The sequence below is a fragment of the Delphinus delphis genome, chromosome 12 (assembly GCF_949987515.2).
Source record: "Delphinus delphis chromosome 12, mDelDel1.2, whole genome shotgun sequence".
NCBI lineage: Eukaryota > Metazoa > Chordata > Mammalia > Artiodactyla > Delphinidae > Delphinus > Delphinus delphis.
Window position 1 is genome coordinate 59,530,809 of NC_082694.2, and position 24,014 is coordinate 59,554,822.

Consider the following 24,014-nt stretch of genomic DNA (forward strand, 5'->3'; position numbering starts at 1 on the left):
CAATAATGAGGAAAGCTTTTACACTAGGGCAGTGGTTCTCAGGCCTGGTTACAAATTAGGATCACCCAGGGAGCTTCAAAAATATTCTAATGAAATCAGTTGCTGAGGGTGAAGCTTGGGCATTAATATTCTAAATATCTCCCTTGGTGATTCTAATATACAACCAAAATTGAAAACTGCTGCTTAAAGACTAGTGCTAACCAGCTCCAGCTTCACTAGTTATTAGACAGACTGGCCTAGCTTATTGCTATTAGAAAGCAGCACTCACATGTGATTCAAAGGAGGATTCTACAATACATCCTCTAGGATTCTCTGATCCTTTCTCTAACCAAATGACCCTATGCGGGAATGGAACCTTTCTATGAAAAAGGGGTTTATATTAGTACCAGTAGAGGTCACTGTGCTCAAAGAAATACTCATTTTTTAAAAAGTTAGCATTCTGTTCAAGAGATTTGAAGGAGTATTTATCAGAACTATTGGGTTATATCCAACACTAAGTCAACTCCAGACATGGCCTCTCGTCACAATTGCTTCAAAGCATCTAAGGCTCTATTGCATGCGTACATTTATATACATTTATAGTTGTTATATCTTCCTGATATATTGATGTTTTTATCCTTATAAAATATCTCTCGTACTATTTCTTGTTTTTTTTTGTTTGTTTTTTTTTGCGGTACATGGGCCTCTCACTGTTGTGGCCTCTCCCGTTGCGGAGCACAGGCTCCGGACGCGCAGGCTCAGTGGCCATGGCTCACGGGCCCAGCCGCTCCGCAGCATGTGGGATCTTCCCAGACCGGGGCACGAACCCGTGTCCCCTGCATCGGCAGGCGGACTCTCAACCACTGCGCCACCAGGGAAGCCCCTATTTCTTGTTTTTAAGTCTATTTTTTCTTATATTAATATAGCCACTCTACCTGTTTTATGATTAATGTTTGTGTGGTATATTTTTTCCTTCCATTTACTTTCAGCTTATTGGTGCCTATACAGTTGACCCTTGAACAGCGTGGGTTTGACCAACATGGTCCACTTACACGTGGATATTTTTTCAATAGACTCTACATACCTACATGGTCCGCAGATGCAGAACCAAAGATGCAGACGGCTGACTGTAGTTATATGTAGGTTTTTGACTTGGTGGTCATGGTGGTGGGGTACTTCAAGGATCAACTATAGTTAGTTGCTTGATCTTGCTTTTTAATTCAGTCTGACAAACCACCTTGTGGTTTGTTTAGACCATCTACATATAGAATATTGATATGGTTGGATTTATAATTGCCATTTTGTTGTTTTCTATATGTCTCCTGTCTTTTTCTCTTCCTCCTTTTATGGCTTTCTTTTGTATTAAACATTTTTTTAATGAACTATTTAAATTCTTTTTTTTTTTTTTACTGTATTTTTGAGTTATTTCCTTAGTGGTTGGCTCTTAATTTATCATAATTTACTTCAGATTATTTATTTATTTATTTTTTGGCTGCGTTGGGTCTTCGTTGCTGCTCGCTGGCTTTCTATGGTTGTGGCGAGCAGGGGCTACTCTTCGTTGCAGTGTGCGGGTTTCTCATTGAGGTGGCTTCTCTTGTTGCGGAGCATGGGCTTGCGGGCTTCAGTAGTTGCAGCACGCAGGCTCAGTAGTTGTGGCTCTCGGGCTCTAGAGCACAGGCTCAGTAGTTGTGGCACACAGGCTTAGTTGCTCTGCGGCATGTGGGATCTTCCTGGAGCAGGATTAATATTCTGGTAAAATATAGAAATTTTGCTCCAGTATATTTTCTTTTCTTGAACTTCCTTCCCTGTGCTATATTGTATATTATAAACTCAATGATACAGTGTTTAATTGCCTTATACAACCTTATATCTTTTAAAGAAAAGATGAGAAGATTTACTGTTTCTGATATTCTTCATTTCTTTCCATGGATTCAAGTTATTGTCTTAATTTCGTTTCAGCATGGAAGACTTCCTCTAGTATTTCTTGTAAGACAGCTCTGTTAGCAATGAGTTTTCTAATTGTTTATCTTGGAATTTTTTTCTTTTTTTTTTAATATTTTTTTTGATGTGGACCATTTTTTTTTAAGTCTTTATTGACTTTGTTACAATATTGCTTCTGTTTTATGTTTTGGTTTTTTGGCCCTGAGGCACGTGGGATCATAGCCTCCCCAACCAGGGATCAAACCTGCACCACCTGCATTGGAAGGCAAAGTCTCAACCACTGGACCACCAGGGAAGTCCCGATCTGGGAATGTTTTTATTTCACTTTTGCATTTGAAGGGTAGTTTTGAGTGATACAGAATCCTTGGTTTTTAAGCACATTGACTATGTCATTCTACTGCCTCCTGGACTCCATTGTTTCAGATGAGAAGTCAGATGTTAATTGTACTGATGGTCTTCTGTAGTGACAGGACTTCTTTCTCTTGCTTTCAAATTTTCTTTTTGCTTTTTGTCATTTAACAGTTTAAATGTGACGTATCTGGGACATCCCTGGTGGTTCAGTGGTTAAGAATCCAGCTGCCAATGCAGGGGACATGGGTTCGATCCCTGGTCCGGGAAGATTCCCACATGCTGCGGAGCAACTAAGCCTGTGCACCACAACTACTGAGCCTGCGCGCCACAACTACTGAAGCCCTTGTGCCTAGAGCCCATGCTCTGCAACAAGAGAATCCACTGCAATGAGAAGCCCGTGCACCACAACGAAGAGTAGCCCCTGCTCACCACAACTAGAGAAAGCCCACATGCAGCAACAAAGACCCAACGCGCCCCCCCCCCGCCCAAATAAATATATATGATGTATCTAGGTGGGGATCTCTTTGTATTTATCCTTGTTGGAGTTATTGAACTTCTTGGATGTATAGATTAATGGTTTTCATCAAATTTGGGGAGTTTTTTGCCATTAATGTTTGAAATATTTTTCTGTCCCTTTACTTTTGGGACCTCCATTACACATATGTTGATGTGCTTATTGTTGTGCCACAGATCTCTGAGGTTCTCTTCCATTTTCTTCAGTCTTTTTTTCCTCTGTTTTTCAGATTGAATAATTGCTATTGATCTGTCTTCAAGTTCACTTTTTTTTTCTGCCATCTTTAATCTGCTTCTGAGCCTCTCTAGTTGGAATTGTCATTTGTTACTGTACATTTCAACCTCAGAATTTTGCTTGGTTTTGTAATCTCTTCAGTGTTTTTTGTTATTTCTGAAAACATTCTTGTGTTTATTTTTAATAGTTTCTTTTTCTTTAAAAACAAGTTTTATTTCCTACAGCAGTGGTCCCCAACATTTTTGGCACCAGGGACCAGTTTTGTGGAAGACAACTTTTCCATGGACCTGGGGTGGGGGTTGGGGGGTGATGGTTCAGGCCGGAATGCAAGCAATGGGGAGCGGCAGATGAAGCTTTGCTGGCTCGCCCACCTGCTGTGCAGCCCAGGGGTTGGGGACCCCTGTCCGATAGGACTCCTCAGAGTTTTTCTTTTAGCCGTGCCAAGCAGCATGTGGGATCTTGGTTCTCTGACCAGGGATTGAACCCATGCCCCCTGCAGTGGAAGTGCAGAGTCTTAACCAGTGGACCACCAGGGAAGTCCCTGTGTTTATTTTTAAGCTCAGCTTTGTAGGGGTTGCCCTGTGTCTGCATAGCTTGCTTAGTGGTCAGCAACTGGATAGTCGTGCTCAGACACCTCAACCAGATTTCTGCCGTCTGCTGATGGATCTGTGTGAAGGTAGGGAGTTGATTCAGTGTTTAGGCTGTTCTCAAGTCTGTTTTAGCTTTTTGCTAAGTCCCTTTTAATTTTCTCTGCACCTGCATGCGGCCTCAGGCTTGGCTAGGAGTGTATGAATAGCTTGGCCCTCTCTGGTCTCTGCTATGTATGTGTGTAGCCTCTGATCACCCAGAAATCTGCTTGCTCCAACCATAATTGCAAACTCAGGCTAGTAGAGCCATCAACCCTCCCTGCTGTTGTAGCACCAAGATTATTTTTATTGACAAAGCAGCTGGGCATGATATCACCTACAGCTCCAAAATGAGAACCTCCCCCGCCTTCCGACCATAGCAATCTCCTGGTCTTCGTGTTCTGTTTTGCTCTGGCAGAAGCTCCACAGTGACTGAGCTGGGGGAATAAAGGGAATGGGAGCAGCCCCAGGCAAGGATGCCACAGTCTTCCACTGTTCCTACTCAAAGTTCAGCAGTTTTTCAAACATAAACGTGTCTTGGGTGGTTGTATGTTTTGGGTCAGTTCCCAGAGCACCGGGAACTCTTGTCAATTTTCTTCTACATTTGAAGAGAGGATTTGCTGACTTCCTTACACTGCCAGCTATAGCTGGCAGTGCTACCCAGACCATCTGAGAGTTTAATTATGATTTGAGTAATTGGAGAAGTTGGAACTTAAAGGAAGATAAATTCCTCAATTGGAAAAGGACTGCAGTCCTGTCAAAAATATCCAAAAAGCCCATTGCAAACTTGTGATACAGTTGTTTAAAATGGTTATAACTGCTAATGGGAACTAGCTAGGGAAGAGGGTATATGCTGTGCTTCCCTCCTTTCTTCTGCTGGTAGTTCTGTATTTTTTCCAAGTTCTACTTTTTTTTTTTTTTTTTCCCACATGTGGGATCTCAGTTCCCCGACCAGGGACTGAACCTGCACCCACTGCACTGGAAGTGTGTGTTAACCACTGGACCGCATCTTACCTTGTTAGGCAAAATGAGTGGGAACTGCAAAAATGAAAATCTCACAGTTAATAATAAGAACTTGTGTCATATGAATTTGAAACAAACAGGAATCCATAGATCGTTGAACTGGAGTCAATAATATGCTCACCTGTGAAAGATCAGTACTCAGAATAATACAGCACTAGTCTGGTTGTGGGTAGAGGGTTGTATGGGCTCTACAAAGAAGGCATGGACTCCTGGGGACCTGGAGACTTACTCTTGGGGGAGGGGGTTGCATTTGAGTGGATATTTGCATTTCAACAAGGCTTTAATAATTCTGTAGTTATATATGGTGTTTTCCCTATTGAGTACCATGTTTGTTTTCACCACCTCACATGAATTGCACTAGTGGCTAATTTAGTTCCAGCCTGCAGACATATACTCACCTTCCAGATAATTACAGTCGGATCCCTTTGCTTTACAGGTGAGAAAACAGGCTAAATGAAATTAGATTGTTTGCCCATGTAGTAAAAGCCAGGAGCAAAGTTAGTGCTCAGGGCTCCCAGCTCTGTCGTGGTGCAATTCTATATCATCTGGTTGTTACTATTAGTCTTGTTTTCCCCAGAGAGACTGTGATATCTCTAAGGAACATAACTACATCTTGGACATTACCTGTTGAGCCCCTTAAACCCAGGAGAGAACCGTGTACACAATAGGTACTCAGAAAATCCATGCTGAAATGAATTAAAAAATAAACTGGTTTATTTTTGTTGCTAAGAGAGAGGGGAAGTATAGGAATTTCCATAGGCTGCCATTTAAGTAGTGTTCCTCTAGGAAGATGCTGGGGCTGTATTGGAGAGTATGGTAGAATCCAGAACACCGTTTATATTTGGTCCATTTCCCAAAGGTCCATGCCTGACAGATCTAAAGTGAAGAAACTGGGAGTTTCCTGAAGATGCAGATTTTGATTTTATTTCAACCGATTATTAGCGTATAATAGTATAAGATACATTTCTTTAAAACCCACCAACCCAAACCCATCACTGATGATTCAGTTATTCAGGAAAGGAGGGAAGCCCAGGCTCATCTACATAACACAACATCTGTTCTCAGTGCAATGTGCAATCCTCAGTCAAGGCCCTCTCACACTAACACAGCTCCTGTCTCCAATGGCTTCCTTCCCATGCCTTGGCTGGGCTGGGCTTTCTCAGTTAACCGCAAAGTCAGAGAATCAAATTTACAGATTCTTTCTGGACATTTTGATCTTGCACTTTAAGTCACACCATCTGTAAGGCTCAGAGGCAGACTAAAGCTTCTTATAAAAGTGAATCTGGGAAGAAAGGATGGCTCTAACAGAGTAAGGGTCAGATCCCCCTTTGCCCATCAGTGATGCTCGGAATGCTCTGGAAGATGAGTGGAGGCAAAGAAGGGGACCTGAATTCACATGACCTGACCTCGAGTCCTGGCTAAAATTTTTCCTAGCTCTGTGCCTCTAGGTGGGTCATTTATCCCCTCTAAGCCTCAGCTGGCTCACTTCATAATCTGTTGCTGTATCGGGGCAGAGAGGTCCCTCTGCCAGCAGGTTGAATGAGCTAAGTGACCTCTGAAAACTCCAAAGTGCTGCACAGTGCAAGGTGGTGTGAGGTAGAGAAGGAGGAAAAAGAAAAGGAATGAGAGTAGGATCAAAGAAAGAAAGGGTGAAAAGTAGAAAAGAAAGAGGCAGAATGGAGAGATGGAGCCAACACAAGGAGCTCAGTTACCACTTCTGGGCTACGGTCAAGGCTTAGATGACATGGATGGCTGGGTCCTCTTCACTGCACGGAGAATAGAGCTGATCATTAGACATGGCCTGGAGCCAGTCTTTGGGAAGGAAATCTATTCAGACTGACTATCATGACAGCTACCATTTGTATGATTTTAATTCAGAGGATCACTTTTAAAGCCTCTCAATCTTCATCTCTGCATAGGTGACAGGCTGCTGAAGGGGCTCCCAAACCTAGCCCTGGAGCAGGTCATATCTTTACACTTCCTTAAGCCACAGAAAACTTGAACCAAGTGGTGTGGTCATACTCCTCACCAGGCTTCAGCAACACAGGAGGGAAGTGGGGCTGTGAAGGGGAAAACAATACAGGTTACACCTTGCCAGCCCAGGTTGCACCCTTAACCATTCAGGATGGCTTCTGGACTGGTCTCTAGACCAGTTCTGTGAACCAGTTGCCAGTGTAAGAACTGTTTATTATTGGTTTGCAATGAGATAAAGAACTTGAACCAGAATGAAAATCACATCACTAAACACACTTTATCACAGCAAGACTTTCTTAAGGAAGCAGGGTTGATTTACATTCTGGTGCAAGCTGCAAGCATCTTATTATGGGCTGGAGCTTTGAGGAGCATTACTCTACGCAATAGCTGAAAAGAAAGTTATGGGGAAGTAAACAGGATGAAAAGATTTGGAGGATCATCTTAGCACTGTGGTTGCAGAAAATAATAGATTTTTTTAAACATGTAAATGCCATTTTAGTAATGTGGTTAAGAGTTTCCTGTGTTGTTCATGACTTGGAGAAGAGGAGAAGAGAACACACACAGACTTTTGAATCATACAGACCAGGTCTGACTTGAGTGTTATGACCTCTGTCATCCAGTGTGACCTTGGACACACCACCGCTCTAACAAGCTGGCTTGTAGACTTACCTGATTGACTGCATCAGGCCAGTTCTGGGTCTCAAGGCAGAAACCGGAGTGTTTGGGATAGAGTGCTCCGCGCTTGCCCTTCAGTGTGCCATCCAGGAAGTTGCCCGTATAAAACTGGACCCCCGGCTGGGTGGTGTACACTTCCAGTACCCGCCCGCTCCCAGCATGATGGACCCTAGGGATAAAGCCAGACCACATATATATAGGTCCAGGGTGGAAAAGCAGACAGGGAAAAGCTGAGAAGCAGCTCTGAGACAGGAATTAGACCCAGTCACAGAGCAGGGACAACATATATGGAGGAGACAAACGTAAGAAGAGCATGGAGGGAACTTCTGGCAGCCTCTCAGGTGAGGCATGAGTAGGTGGTTTTGAGGATCCCCAACAGCAACTTCTCACTCTGAGCCTGGCTTCTCTGGGGAAGGGCAAAAGGGACTCACCCCAGTCAGATACGTTTGTGTGTGTCGGGGGCGGCCAGGTTGGAGACAGGTAGTTAGGCTGGGATACTTTCTCATAAAGAGGTGGAGCTCTCTGCTTGGTCTGGCAAGACAACCAGCTATGTCTTCTGAAAGAGAATAGATGCTTCTACAAATTAAACTGCCTGCCACCCTTGGGGCTAGAGCAGGCAGGGCTCTTTCCCCCGAGAATAGATCTGTTCTGGGTTTCTGCCAAATTGTTTCCTTTTTTAAAAAAACCAGGCCTCTACAGATGGGAGAGTACCTACCTGGTCCTATACTTGGGGTCAAAGGGATATATAGATAAAGAAAGGCTGGGTCTTACAGACTTACCGAGGTAAGACATCCCCACAATGTGTAGTCAACCAGGAGGTTCGGGGAAACATGTTTGGAAAGAGAAAGGCCAGGATTTGAATAGTGGCGGGGAGGTCGGAGGGTCTCCTCACGTGGGGGCCGTGGAAAGAGAAATGTGAATAGGAGGGACAGAGGAGAAAAGCAGTCTTTTCTCTGCTTTATTTAAGACCCGTTCATTCTGCGAACATTTATTGATTATTTGCTAGTGCCGAGCATGGTATTAGGGTGTTAGGGTAAAGGTAGAGATTCACAAAGATAAGATGGCACGAGGTACTTGGAATTTAGTGAGAAGGAGAGTGTGGACACAGATGCCTGTCAGACAAGGCTGGAGGTGGTGAGTGCTATAAGGGAAATGCAACCTCCAGCTTGTCATGGAAGTAGGCAAATCATACATCAGAAGTCAAGAAAGGACGAAGGGCTCTGAAAGTTCACGGAGAGCAGAGGTGACTTCAGTCAGGAGGAGTTGGGGTTTCTAACAAAAAAAGGGCCTTAGAGAACAGGCAGAGATGGGGAGAGGGGAAGCAAAGAGACAGGATGCCAGGTAGGGGCACAGGGAAAACGGTATGAAGGGGGAGGGGGGAGATGTATTCCCCTATGGAATAGGAGCTTTGAAAAGGCACATAGGATGTGGTAGTTGGTCCCCCGTAGCAGAGTAAATGGCATTAATATGGCAGAGGAAAAGCTCCTCAAATAGGAGTTGGTATCTTTTCTTCCCAACAAATGAAAGGCAAATGAAAAGTACAGGCAGCAAATGAAAAGTGCCTACCGTGCACAAAAACGCTTTTCTTTAGATCCCTTCAGACAGAAATTGTGGTCAAAGCCATTCATGTGGAACTCCTGCAGGTGTTTTCCAAGCTCCACTGGCTTCCTCAGGTCAAATGCAGTTCCCTGCACTGGAGCAACTTCTCCTGGTGGGAAGAGGCAGAAAAAAGAATGACAAACACCTAAATAAAATCTTTATATCCTAAAGACCCACTGGTTCTACCCTCCCAGCCTTCATTTCAAGTTGTAAAGGAGGTAGGAGTCCAGATCCTAAGAATAATAAATTATTGGATCTCCTTAATTGTAAAATGTCACTGCAAGATGCAGTAGCTATAACACTCAGAATCATTCAAGTGTAAAAAAAGTACAAAAATCAAGGAAATGCATAATTTCCGTTAAGGAATAAGTTGGATAAAGGGTGATGGTTGTCCTAACCATTGAGTCAATCACCTTGTTGACATTTCTTGCTTTAATGCTGAAATATCCCAGGGCTCATAACTGAGCATTAATACCTGGTACTGGCTAACCAGATGCTAACAGTGTCCCTGAGATTAGTGATTTTCGAACCATTTGGGGCCATTATTAGCCGAAGTGACACTGGTAGCCACTCTTCCTCAATCACTTCCCTGATCAGTCTGTAGACTTGAAACATAGAGGGAACTGTTAATAACAACACTGGGACAAATGAGTTAACTGGGACAGTTGGGGGGAAACTAGAATGTATGGCCACTCTACTATTAGCCAATTTTAGAGTCAATCCTTTGTTTGTTTATTTATTTAGGCTGCATTGGGTCTTCCTTGCTGTATGCGGGCTTTCTCTAGTTGCGGCGAGCACGGGCTACTCTTTGTTGCAATGTGCAGTCTTCTCATTGCAGTGGCTTCTCTTGTTGTGGAGCACAGGCTCTAGGCTCGCAGGTTTCAGTAGTTGCGGCACACAGGCTCAGTAGTTGTGGCTCGCGGGCTCTAAAGCATAGGCTCAGTAGTTGTGGCACACGGGCTTTGTTGCTCTGCAGCATGTGGGATCTTCCCGGACCAGGGCTCAAACCCGTGTCACCTGCATTCGCAAGTGGATTCTTAACCACTGCGCCACCAGGGAAGCCCAGAGTCAATCCTTTGAATGAAAGCTTTGTGTCTCTAGGAGTGCTTCTTGGAGGAGTTATAGTTGGCAAGCACCACCCGCTTCGTATGTGTAAGCCAGATTCCTCAACCTCTAATAAGTATATTTGTTCTTATCAAGGTGGGACATTCTGAAGCCTCTTCTCAATGATGTGGGTGGGTGAGCAGTCCTGAGGGAGGACACTGCAGTGTGAAGACCCTCAACTCTTAAAGGGCAAAGCACAGAAGGAATCTGGATGGGAGCCCCATTTTGGTGGTTATTACACAACAAATGATGCCCAGTCAAGACTATCCCTTCGTGGTGTTACAGAACTCAAGGGTGTTGGGACCAGAAGGGTTCTCAGAGCTCATCTGGTCCAAACTGCTCATGTAACAGATAAGACTGAGACCCACACAACTTGGTATCATCAAACAACAACCTGTGATATTGATATGCCATATTTCCTCAATTTAAGACACTCATTTTCTCATATATATATATATATATAGTATATATATATATAGTATATATATATATATATATATATATATATATATATAGTAATTCCACTCGGCTTGCAGAATCTTAGTTCCCCCCACAGGATCGAACCTGGCCCCCCCCGAATGTGAAAGTGCAGAGTCCACTGGACTGCCAGGGAATTCCCTCATTTTCATATTTTAAAATCTCTGAAATCATGTCATGTCATGCTTTAACTGGCAGAGGTGGTTTTTTCCTTCATGGAATGTAAAATAATGGTGAACTTTACAACTGATGGCATCTTAGAGTTGATAAAATATGTGAAAATAATTTGCCACATCTTCTGCTTTACTAAAACCACTGAACAAGAAATCAGGGCTTTGAGGAAGTTCCCTGGTGGTCCAGTGGTTAGGGCTCCGCACTCTCATTGCCAAGGGCCCGGGTTTTGACCTCTGGTTGGGGAACTAAAATCCTGCAAGCCACGTGGTGCAGCCAAAAAAAAAAAAAAAAATCAGGGCTTTGAGGGTGAAAAAGAGGAATCAGCGTTATCTTGTGAGTAATTTCTCTGGAGGTCCAAGGGAGAGAGCAAACTTCTCAACAGACAGTCCTCTAGACATGTTTGCCAAAAGGCTATAACATGGGTTTTACATTCTTCTGAATATTGTGCCATTTTGCTTTATCACCTTTCATTCTCTTCCCAACTTTCAGATCTGTTCTTCCCTAGATGCTAGGCTGAGCCATCTGAAACAACGTACACAAATTTAGCTCAGTTAAGAAAGCCCAGGGAATGTGTGGAAGAATTCCTCCTCATAGGCATGTTCCTGGAATATGACAGAGCCAGAGCAATGGACTAGGAGCCTACTCACAGTCACTCTTCTGATCGATCAACACATTAAACACCTACTGTATGCCAGGCACTGTGCTGGGCAGAGCTGATACATAGATGAGACATGACCTGCCTTTTTAAGCCGCTTGCAGTCTGAAGGAGGGAGAGGACACATAAGCCGCTCATAACCACAGAGTGTGAAGAGTGCTCCCAGAGGCACAGCTGTAAGAAAGAAGACAGGCAGTATGACTGGGTTGGCTTAGATGTGGCGGACTGGGGAGATTTCATGGATAAAAGTTTATTAGTTGAGCTGAGACTTGAGGTGAGGTCATGGTAGGTTGAATGGGTGAAGAAGGTTGAAGAATAATCGATGTGGAGGACACAGCTTAAGTACAAGGTGGTAGTGTGTGTGTGTGTGTGTGTGTACTGTAATAGTAGCAGCAGCAGCAGTTGTAGTAGCAGTTGTAGGGTAGAATGCCTCAGATGAGGAAAGAGATTAAGTAAAGTTAGATGAAATCACTTCTCTGAGCCTGGGGTTTTTCATCAGTACAATAAGCTGGACTAAATCACTGACTTTCACCCCCTACCCCATTCCTGCAGAATTTGCTATTTCAGAGGGAAGCTCAATAAATACAAGTGTGCACACACACACACACACACATTAAATAAATACACATATACCGTTGACCCTTGAACAACATGGTTTTGAAATGCATGGGTCCACTTATACATGGATTTTTTTCAGTAATACATACTACAGTACTATACTGTCCTTTTTTTTTTTAATTCTTAATTTTATTTTTTTGGGCTGCATTGCTGCACATGGGCTTTTGTCTAGTGTGGAGAGCGGGAGCTACTCTTCGTTGCAGTGCGCGGGCTTCTCATTGCGGTGGCTTCTCTTGTTGTGGCTCACGGGCTCTAGACGTGCAGGCTCGGTAGTTGTGGTGCACGGGCTTAGTTGCTCTGCGGCATGTGGGATCTTCCTGGACCAGGGATTGAACCCGTGTCCCCTGCATTGGCAGGCGGATTCTTAACCACTGCACCACCAGGGAAGTCCCTACACTGTCCTTGATTGGTTGAATCTGCAGATCTGGAGGGCCAACTGTAAAGTTATAGGTGGATTTTCGACTGCATGGAGGGTTGGTGCCCCAATCTCCACACTGTTCAAGGGTCAACTGTATACAACATAAAAAACATATATATAAAAGCCAGAGTGAAGCCAGTATAAGCTCTGAGCAGCTCACCTAGAAAACCCTAGGAACAGATGACAGCAGAGGTGCACCCCATACCACCCCCTAAAAGTATGACCCACTTAGGAGTGAGAAGCCCCTGGTCCTAGGATCTTCCCCAAATACAAAAAATCCCAGGTTCCTCTGCAGCAGGCCAGGCAATCTGGCCAGTCTTTCTTGAGGGGGAAAGAGGAAAGGGACTCTGTTTCAGAGCCTTACACAATGATACAGTTTAGTACATTTAAAAGTTTTTGTATTGTCCCAGAACTGAATCATATATTTTGAAGGTAAGTACAGACATTAGGTGTTTAACATACTTTTTCAGGGTGAGGGTTATTTTTCCTTTCATGCGGTCAGATGGATAATGTTTTAGGAACTTGGTTCCTGCTATTTTTAGAGGAGAGATATAGCATGCAAAGTGGGGCTGGAATCTTAGGAGGCTAAGAAAAATGAGGAACTTGTACCTTACCATTAAAAAATTAAATAGGAAAAAGAGAACTGACTTTTAGCCATTTAAAGCATTTGGTTCTGCTTCTTTGAGTTCCTAAATACTAAGAAACATGAATGTCCTGTCTTTGGGTGAAAAGAGGGTATCCTTTTCTGAACTCAGAACTTCTGCTCAGAAATGTAGTGTTTTTGGCACGTGAGGACTGGGGTCTTTGAGTTCACACAGAGCCGCGAGGGTGCCTGGGTTCCAGAGCTCCTGAGGGAGACACGGAGGCCTGGCTAAGACCATCCTAGTGTCTGGTGTCCACTGTTCAACCAAGAGGATCCTCCTCTTACCAGAGTCAGCTTTAGGAAAGGTTAAGTGGTATTCTTTTTGAAACATCCTTTAAAAGCATCTATTTCCTTTGTCTTGGTTCTACTTTTCCAAAAAAGAATTCTTGAGTAGGTAATATTTACACATGTAATCAATTTAAAAGATATCAAATGTAAAAGTTACAAAGTCGTACTCTACAGTGAAAAGAATTTCTCTCGTCGTTGTTCCCTACAGATGCAGTTTCCTTCAACAGAAGCAACCATTGTCACTTGTTTCTCATGCACCTTCCAGAGATACTACAAGGATATCCAAGCATTTAAGTGCACGTCCATGCACATCCACAAACTCACAGCCCGTTTCCACCTTGATCTTTTCATTCAGTTTATCTTGGAGGCTGTTGCTAAATTTATTCCTAGGTATTTCATTAGACAACTCCTTATGCACTCATACTTTTCTCATTTTTTCTATGATAATCTATTTAAAATTTCTTTTTGAGGTCACAATTACAAATTTATATATTTTCCTAGAAAATTATCCATTTCATCTATATTACTCTCATGTTTATTTGCAAAGAGTTGAGGAAAGAAATAATTTATGATACTTTCAGTTTCATCTGTCTGTGGTTATTTGCCTATGCTCATATCTAATTCTGTGGACTGAATAGATTAGCTAATGCTATATCTATTTTATTGGGGTTTTTTTTCCCTCCAATGAAGCAGCTCTTGGATTTATGAGTACTACCTTTTCTGATTCTTTTCAAAATTATAATTTCTTTTATTTTTGTTAATTTTTCTTTTGTTCTCTTGGGTATATTTTATTATTCTTTTTCAAATATCTGCATTAGATGCCTAATTCATTTAACTTCACAATTTTTGATTAATATAAGTAGTGCTAAAATTTTCTGAGTATTACTTTAACTATATCACATGTAGGAGTTTCCATTATAGATAACTGTAATATAATATTTGCTTACTATATATTCCTATATATTATTTATATATTTCCACATAAATAATTATATTATTTATTTTCTAAATATCCTTAGTTTTGGGGGTTGACTTCCTTTTTGATCCAAGAATTATTAAGAGACAGTTAAAACATTTCTAGGTCAATATTGGCTGTGTTGTATTTTGTGAAACTGCCCGAGGTTTTCTTCATGGTCTTAGATATAGTCATTTTTTGGTGAACTTCCGTTGTGAATTGCATCCATTGTGAATTGCATCCTTTAGAAAACAGAATGCTTTCTGTCATGAAATCAGCCTTTTCTGATGTTCAGATTGAGACCCCCTGCTACTTTGGCTTTCACTTGCTCCATTTGCTTTTGAATTCTTGTATTTTCAACCTTTCTGAGTCACTTGGTTTGTACACAGCATCCTGTTGGGTTTTGCTTTGTGATTTAATCTGAGAGACTGTTTAATAGGGGCGTTTTATGGCATTAAGATGACACGTATATTCTAATTGTTCTTACTTTGTCATTATATTTTATGGTATGCTTTCTGTGTTTATGAATTCTAGTCACTTTAAAAAAAATCTTTTACAATATGGTCTGTGTGTATGTTCCTGATAATTTAGAAAGTTTGTGTTTTTGTTTTAGTGGTTACATCTATATACAAGTCACTTCAATATAATATACTTAATTCTCTGTTTCTTAGAATCTTCTGAACTTCTTCCTCCCCTTTTCTCTGGGTTTCTGACACATTCTAATGTAATTCTAATAAAGGCACTTTTGTTTCCCAGTAGATGGTGCTAGAGACACAATGTAAAGAGCTTGCTTTATAAACATACACCTTGTCTGAGTCCAGTCGGTCCTCTAAACCCCGAGCAGTTCTGGAGGAGAGCTGAACTTTTTGGATCTCGAAGGCCAAATCCTGGATGGTAGTGACCCACCGGGGCGCTACTGTCCTGTGAAGTCTGGGTGACCAACTATCTCCCACACTGACTTTAAAAAAGACAACAGTGTTTCCTTAGGAAACAATTAGACTGGGAAAAAGAAGCAGCTGTTAACATGGGCTCAAGAAGATTTTAATCTTACCAACCCATATTCCCAGTGGTATTTATGTTATGCTTTCTTCCCTAACTTTAAATGGTGCTCACAATATTTAGTTCTTTCTTAAAGCCATATTTGACTCAAAATCGAACCCTTAAAATAGTCCCAATGTGATTGCCCGGATCAGTCAATCAATTACTTACTTTTCTTGACTTTAAAGAAAGTCATGGAATTTTCATGAAGGAAGGACCCAGGGCATATTTCATGTCTATTAACCTGATACTGAGCAATCTATGATATCGAGCAATCAATGTTTACTTTAGCTTTTCTCTCTGTAAAACAAAGCTGCTATTATTTGCCGCCCCATACATTACATGGAAATATTTGATAAATGATATGTTTGAACATTTTCAGGAGGATGGCATAAATAAAAGGGCTAAATTTCAGGAAATATATATATAACACAAAGCAGAGCTTAGAGAGGGTAAGACTTCAAGAACGGCAGAGAAGCCCTGACTTAAAATTTAGACACTTGGGAAAATTGTAAAAAGAGATTTTTGCTGAATGAGAAGAAAAAGAGAAGGTTCCAATCTGTCTTTTCCAGCCTCATGCCCTGACACACTCCCTCATGCACTTACTGGTCAGGCAAATGGGAAACTTAGAATTTGTCTCCCAGATTCACTATGTCTTTGGACCCTTTCTTGTAACTGGAATGACGTTTCTGGGCTCCCCTACCCCACTCTGGCAAAGCCCACCAGGTCATTTAAGAATGCTTATTCTCGGGATTCCCTGGTGGCGCAGTGGATGGGAATCTGCCTGCCAATGCAGGGGCACGGGTTTGATCCCTGGTCCAGGAAGATACCACATGCTGCAGAGCAACTAAGCCTGCGTGCCACAACTACTGAGCCTGTGCTCTAGAGCCCGAGAGCCACAACTACTGAGCCTGAGCTCTAGAGCCCACGTGCCACAACTGCTGAGGCCCGCACGCCTAGAGCCCATGCTCCACAACAAGAGAAGCCACTGCAATGAGAAGCCCGAGCACCGCAACAAAGAGTAGTCCCCGCTCGCTGCAACTAGAGAAAGCCTGCGCATATCAACGAAGACCCAACACAGCCAAAAATAAATAAATAAATAAATAATGCTTATTCTCTAATGCTATTTCCTCTGTGAGGGACTGTATCCTCCACAGCTAGAACTAATCCCCTTTTCTACTTTGTTCATCCCACTTTGAACATACTTTCCCCAAGACATTCATCCCATTAAGGCATAGCTATAAGGTTATATCAAGCTTTATATCTGTAAGGAATATGAGCCCCTAGAGGGCAGGGATTGTGTCCTACTGATTTTTGACCCTCTGAGCATTAAACAGAGCCTTTACTTGACTGAAAACCTGATGAATGAATGAGGTAGAGGGAAAAAAAAGAGGGCAACTGTGAATGTTGTAGCATCCTGTGACAAAGTCAGAATGAAAGATCTAGAAAGGACCTTAGGAATTACCTCATCTAGTACCCCCGCTTTGCAGATGAGGTTGGAACCCAGACGACTAAAGGGACTTGCCCAAGGTGACACATCTGCATAGTGTCACAGCCTCCAGGCCCCTACTCAGGCACTCTCCACCTCACCCTGGAGTGACTTGGGTAGAGCCCCTCCCACCCCCAGCCCTCAAGTACTCTTGATTTTTCTAAGACTTTGGAGAATGAATGTGCAGTTCTTTCAATTTCGGTTTATGTGTGAGTTTGTGCTTTGGTGCTAAGAATAGAAGGAGATGTCAAAATAGCTGTCTCAGCAACACTGAGTGTACAGAAAATGAAGCCGAAATGGAAAGGGTGCCTTCAGAGAGGATGTCACATCACCAGACTTTGGTTTTGAAGCCATCAGAAAGCTGTCGTGTCAGCAGAGAGAAGCCGTTTTCAGATGAGGATTTCTTATTGTCCTGAATAAGGTTGGCTGGGTGTGCGTTTAGGTCTGAGCAGCAATGCCTGGCAGATGGTGGGCTCTGACCCAAAGGTGTGGGGTTACAGCTCTGGGGGAGTGGCCTGAGGCAGTACTTCTGCTTCCCCATTTCAGGGAAAGTCTGACTGCAGGCCCCACTAAGGACCCACCTGAGGTTACTGTCATGAATTTTGAATGAGACCAGTAGCTGTATGGTGGCAGCTGTAGAGGGTCTGGGGGGGTAGGATTACTCAGGGTTGGGCTTTGTTAGGAGAATACAAAGAAAAAGGAGAGGGCAAGGGAGGGGAGAGCATATGAAAAGGGGTGATTCTAATGATGGACTTTTGATCTTAGTAGGGGAGGAGGTGAACAGTGACAGGGTGGTAGGATCAAGGGACTATAGGTTCTTGTGGCATTGAAGAATTATTGAAGCTGAAACAGACATCTTAAACAGTGATCATAAAAGGCTGCAATAAGAGGTAGTGACAAAGTCAAGGGTATGACTCAAAGATCATAGGAGTGAGTAGCTGGAAACCTTGGAGGACGAGATGATTGGGAGAGGACGTCAAGAAGCTAAAAGGTCAGGGTATCATCCATATGGATAATGAAATAACGTAGAATTGTGATGAGAGTAATGTTGGAGTGTCAGTAAGCCAGGAATAAGGTCAAGTCTACAGAGGACCTCAACAAAGAGAGCTCACATGAGTGTCACCCTGGCAACTACAGCTGACTCATTCTTGCAAGAAGATGACGTAGACCTGAGCAGTGGAAACAGGCCTCTAACATTCCAGATGCCTGTCACAAGGCCTTAAATCTTCCTCTAGCTCCTCATTCCTGACAGAGTTATAATTACCTGCCCTCCGGAAGTACAGGAAAAACTCACTGCCTTCATGAAATCCATCTGCTTTGATTCATATCTCTTATCTCACATGAAGGAGTCTTACAGGCGCTCGACCTTTTCCCCATGACTGCTTGTGGCATACCGCATTTTTCAAAGATGGCCACACCAGGATATATTCATCCCACAGGCTCTACTTACAATGTGATGGTGACACTCCTTCAGTGAGAGGTGAAGTCTTTTTTCCCTCCCTTAAGCCTGGATGGACCTTTGTAACTGCCTCAACCAATAGAATGTGGTACAAGTGATGCTATGTGATTTCTGAGGCCAGGTTATAAATACAAAGTGGCTTTGGCCTGGCCCTCTCTGCCTCAGGACATTTGCTCTTGGTTCCAGCCGCCATGTTGTACGGAAGCTCAAGTCACATCGAAAGGCCATGCGTGAGGTTTTCTGGCTGACAGCACCCAGCCAATAGCCAACATCAACTGCCAGACATGCAGGTGAATGAGCCTTCTGATGATTCCAGCACCTGCTCTAACCTTCCAACAGAGGCCCTAGACATACACAGAGACAAGATATGCCCTGTCTAAATTCCTGACCACAGAAGCAGTAAGAGATAATAAAATGGGAGTAACTTATCACATAGCAATAGATAACCAGTATACTGCCTTGGGATGTTTTCACCTCTTGGCACTTGATTTGACAAGACAGGAGGTGACAAATTTTGACAGAAGTCCCTTTAGATGATTCTACCTTAAGAACACTAATCCTTGCAATTACTTTTGGATGGGGGAAAAACAAATATAAATTTGCTAGTTCACCCATTTTTGAGTATCTTTTATGCACCAGGCATTAAACTGACCCCAGGGAACTTAGAATCTGATGAAAGAGACAGACAAAAACATAAAAACTTACAGGAGAGTATGACAAATGCAACGAGAATGGCATTCAAAGGGCTCCGATGGAGCAGGGAGCAGCAGCACCTACCTAATGCAGCCAGGAGGGTCAGGAAAGGTTTTCCAGAGGTGGTGACAGGAGGCTAACCTTGAAAGGTAAGTCAGGATTGGCTAACTGGACAAGGCGTAGGACTACTGTCCTCCGTGAATGACAAGAGTGGTCACGTGAATATCACTCTGGCAACTACAGCTGCCTCATTCTTGCAAGAAGATGATGTAGACCTGATTATTGGAAACAAGATTCTCTAACATTCCAGATCCCTGTCACAAGGCATTAAACCTGTCACAGGAATGGACTCTTGTTGTCGTATTTGGGGTGAAGGCAAGACAGTTATATTACACTTGTCCTCTGGGCTCCTAGCTCTGACTTGATTTTTTGGGCAAAAGACTTAAGAAACAGAGTAGAAGGTAAATTAGTCCTTATGAACTCCTGATCAAACACTGACTACTGACATGGTTTTCTATGTAACATCATCTGGACATGAACACTCTTCTCAGTATCTGACTGAGAAAATTCACCCGGGGTGAATTTTAATTCAATGCTTTTAATTTCGCATCATCTGAAATAGCTCTTTTCCCTACCTGGTGGCCCTAGGGCCTGACTCTCTGAGAAGATGAACAGATGGTCGCTGCAAGAGTCACTGAATCTTCATGTTTATTCATTTTTTAGCTCCTCTTTCCTGGCAGGTCCCCTTTCTAGCTCATCTTCACACAACCCAGTAACACAAGTACAGTGTTATTGGAAGAAAACCAGAGTCCCTCCAGACAGTCCTCAGCACCGGTGACTCCTGTTTATAATTACAATTAAAAATCATTTTGAGAAAAGAGAAAAGAAAGCAAAAGAAAATCTGGCACAGACTTTGTAGAAAAGTTTGGTGGAGGGAAGAAATTTTCTCCAATAATTTTTTCTCCCTTAAAAAAGAAATGTTTCGGGCTTCCCTGGTGGCACAGTGGTTGAGAGTCCGCCTGCCGATGCAGGGGACACGGGTTCGTGCCCCGGTCCGGGAAGATCCCACATGCCGCGGAGCGGCTGGGCCCGTGAGCCATGGCCGCTGAGCCTGCGCGTCCGGAGCGTGTGCTCCGCAACGGGAGAGGCCACAACAGTGAGAGGCCCGCGTACCACAAAAATAAATTAATTAATTAATTAAAAAAAAATTAAATTATAAAAAAAAAAAATGTTTCTGGGACTTCCCTGGTGGCACAGTGGTTAAGAATCCGCCTGCCAATGCAGGGGACACGGGTTCGAGCCCTAGTCTGGGAAGATCCCACATGCCACAGAAGCAACAAAGCCCAAGTGCGACAACTAACCACTGAAGCCCACGTGCCTAGAGCCTGTGCTCCGCAACGAGAGGCCCCCGCAATGAGAAGTCTGCGCACCGCAATGAAGAGAAGAGTAGCCCCCGCTCACTGCAACTAGAGGAAGCCCATGCACAGCAATGAAGACCCAATGCAGCCATAAAAAAAATAATTATTTATTTATTTTAAAAAAGAAATGTTTTTTAAAATATTAAGTATGTTATTTGAAAACTATTTTCTATGATTTGTCCTACATGTTGATTACAAATCTATGTAAGATGTCTTAGGATTTCGACAGACTTGCTAACTGACCTTGGTAAGTTTCTATGCCTCTGTAAGATTCAATTTCCCCACTTATAAAATGGAGCTAATATTGGTATCTACCTAATACAGATACTGTGATGTTTAATTGAGAGAATGCTATGAAGGAGGTCGTATCTCTAGACCAGCACCTGGCACATAGTTAGTGCTCACTCTGTTACACACACAAACACACACACACACACACACACACACACACACACAAACACTCCAGAAATACAGAGAACAGAGAAAACAATTATTCATTATAGTTTAAGTCATTAATACTAAAGGAAAGTGCATTCCTGCCTCCAGGGGGCATTGACATTTTCATTACAAAGGATTTTTAAAATTTTGTTTTTATTTTTTGAAACTTTCTCTCTTAGTGATTTTTAAATCTAGAACAATGGTTTTTAAAGTGTTTTCTGAATCATGGACTCCTTTGAGAATGTTATAAAAGTTACGGGCTCTCTCTCCAAGAAAATGCGCGCACACACACACACACACACACACACACACACACACACACGTTTCCAGAACCTCTGAAGTCCAGTGATGCGTGCCTGGTTAGGAATCTCTGATCTATAGGCTGGTAAATATTTTCTGCCTATACCACTACTTGTCACAAAACAAGCTGTCCTCTCATGACCTGATACTGAAATGCACATTTGGAATGTTGCAGTCACATAACCTGCGGTGTCTGGGCAAGAAATGCGGACTGGGAGTTTCCTCCTATAGCAATGAGGCAAAGGCTTTGCATAATACATCAGGGCCTTCTTCCGGACGGTTTATGATTTCTTCATATTCTTGCAGCATGGACAACAAACCAACACGTGAAAGGGTACAGAAGCTTGTCTTAATCTGAGCAATTCAACAGCTCAAAGAAACCGCAGGAAAATGAAGTATCAGAGAAAGTGGAAATTGCCCCAATGACAGCTCAGAAAATGCGGCTGATTAGGCAAACTGTGTTCCCTGGTTGCAGGACATATCAGCAGTCATCATCCCCAATTACTGTTATCAGCTTCAGGAGCATCCTGCTCACCTGGTGGGCAGTTAAACTCAACAGACATTAGAATGGATTTTAGAGTCAGGCAGGCCTGGATTTAAATCCTGACTTTCTTTGCTGTAAAAAATTGTGGAGGTCATTGAGCTTCTCTGAATCTTGACCTCCTCATCTATAAAACGGGGATAACAAGAGTGTCTACTCATAGGATTATGGAAATTAAGTGAGATAATAAGGCATGCAAAGTGCTCCTACCCAGCACATAAGAAATACTTAGTAATACAGCTGTATTATGGACAATAGCTGAGGACAATAACAGCATAGACATTGGAGTTGGGGAGACTGGCTCCAAATCTTGACTCTGCCAGTGACTTACCCGTTTAACTTTGTGCAGGTTACCTGATCTCTCCAAATGCCCGTTTCTTCAAATGAGGCTTAACTGAAGCATAACACCTACTTCAAAGGGTAGTTCAATGAGCGAATGCACGTATATGCTTAGCTCAGTGTCTGGTACATATTAGACACCCAGTAAAAATGGTGGCAATGATGATAATGATGATGGTCATAATAATAGTTAATACTTACAAAGCTCTTAACTAAATGCCAGGAAGTGTTCTAAGCACTTTACACGTATTATCTCATTTAATCGTCACAACTAATGAGGTAGGTCCAGTTACCGTCTCCACTCTCCACTCTGCACATGAGGCCCACAGAGGTAGAATAAGTTGTCCAAAATCACAGAGCTGGTGAGGATTTAAACCTAAGCAGTCAGGGTTTGAGTCCGTGCCCTTAACTACTGTGTTTTCCTGATGATGATGTGTCAAAATCAGCCCTTTTAAACAGCCATTCAAGGTCATACCAAGGACTCACTTCACTAAGGTCAGAGGTGCTTTCCACTTCTCTGGCCAGGACTCGCTTGCCTGCCCCCATCAGTTTTCATGGCTCCCCGGGGGGATCCACCGCCCAAGCGCAGTGCATTGCTGGGGCCGGATGTTGATCTATGAGAACCAAGACCTGCTTCCCAAATCCCCCTGGATCCACTGGACTCGGTCTGCCAATGGCTATTAACTGCTCTCGTGTGAGAGGCGCAGCCCTTCTGCCAGTGTTCGGGGTTTGCTTGATGATTTCAAAAGGGGAACACGTTGGGGCAGAAGAATTTTCCCATACGCTGCTTCAGAGCAGCTCGAGCAGACTCCAGCGACAATGGAGGCTCATTGGAGACCCCTGGCCTCCACTCTTCCCCGAGAGTCACAAGGCTCCCACAGTGACGGTTCACAGGAAGCCAAGAAGAGCAGCAGGGACAGGTCAGCTGATATCCTGACACCATGAAAAAGACAGTAGTTGAACATAGATAGCCAAATTATGTTAATGGCCTAGGGTCACAGAACAGAACCAGTAAGGGAGAGAGGGGAGAAATCAGTCCAGCCTTTCTGGTCAGTTGACACAGTGGCAGTGTCAAGAAATGGCTTTATGTGGGAAATTTAGCCCCTCTGATCTCCATCAGTGCTGCCACTTCTCACAAATCACCCCAAACCAACATACCACCATCTAAGTTTCGAGGCATACCCCGGACACCCTTATACTGAGACTGCCGCCCCAAGCCCTCCTACACAGAAACGGTGGTCCCATCACACTTGCTCAGCCTCCTCTAGTTTAGTCTGGACACGGAAGTTGTGTGTTTGTACTAGTGGAGCTGGAGGGCAGGCAGCCTGGAAAGGCGGGGCCGGCCTCCCCGATCTCACTAACTAACGTGCAGGATGTGGTCGTGTATCCTCTCTGGGAATGTGTGCGCTGCAGACCCAGAGTCCTATTTGCTCCTTGCATCTGGCGCTGCCCACAAGAACAACTTCACACGCTACGAATTTAGGAGCAGTTCTCTGTCCTGGGAAGAATTCTGGAATGGAGACGGAAAAGGAAGGAGGAAGCCTGCTCCCCAGGAACCAAAAACAGACGCACTCAAATACAAACCATTCCTGGCCACCCCCTAGGCTTCTCAGGCTGGGTCACAAGGCTGGTGGCTCACGGAGCTTGGGGAGATGAAGCATCTGGGCTTCAGTGAGCAGGCTCTGTAGGGAGTTATCAAATGGCCTCTGATCTGTGGCTAATCTAGATGAAGATACAGAAGGTATTCTCCTCAGATTATGACAGCATGAAGCTGGGAGGCAGATACGCTTGGGATAACAGAATCAGGAATTCAAAAGAAAGTATAAAGCAGGAGGTAAAGCACTGGTTACAAGATGAAATTTATGGATAACAGGAACAGATAGGGTCCTGCACCTGTGTCTGAAAAAAAAAAACAAAACCTCAAACCAAAGGACACCAGCTAGGTTTCGATTGTAACCCTAACCCCAGGTACAAAACAATCTTCTGAGGTTCTATTTCCTTACTTGTGAAATTGGGACACTATAGCCCCTCCCTCATTAAGTTGTCATGAA

At 43.3% G+C, this 24,014-nt stretch overlaps 1 protein-coding gene across 1 annotated transcript in view; it reads right to left on the reverse strand.

Annotated features, from left to right (window-relative positions):
- Window positions 1-5,434: 5,434 nt before the first annotated feature.
- Window positions 5,435-24,014, reverse strand: part of GALM (galactose mutarotase) — a 96,074-nt gene continuing 77,494 nt past the window's right edge. The window contains exons 7-9 of the mRNA XM_060026785.1: window positions 8,884-9,025; window positions 7,312-7,486; window positions 5,435-6,728 (exon numbers count right to left, since the gene is read on the reverse strand). Of these exons, the coding sequence (XP_059882768.1) occupies window positions 6,651-6,728; window positions 7,312-7,486; window positions 8,884-9,025 (395 nt within the window). The 3' untranslated portion in view covers window positions 5,435-6,650. The remainder of the gene's footprint in view (window positions 6,729-7,311; window positions 7,487-8,883; window positions 9,026-24,014) is intronic.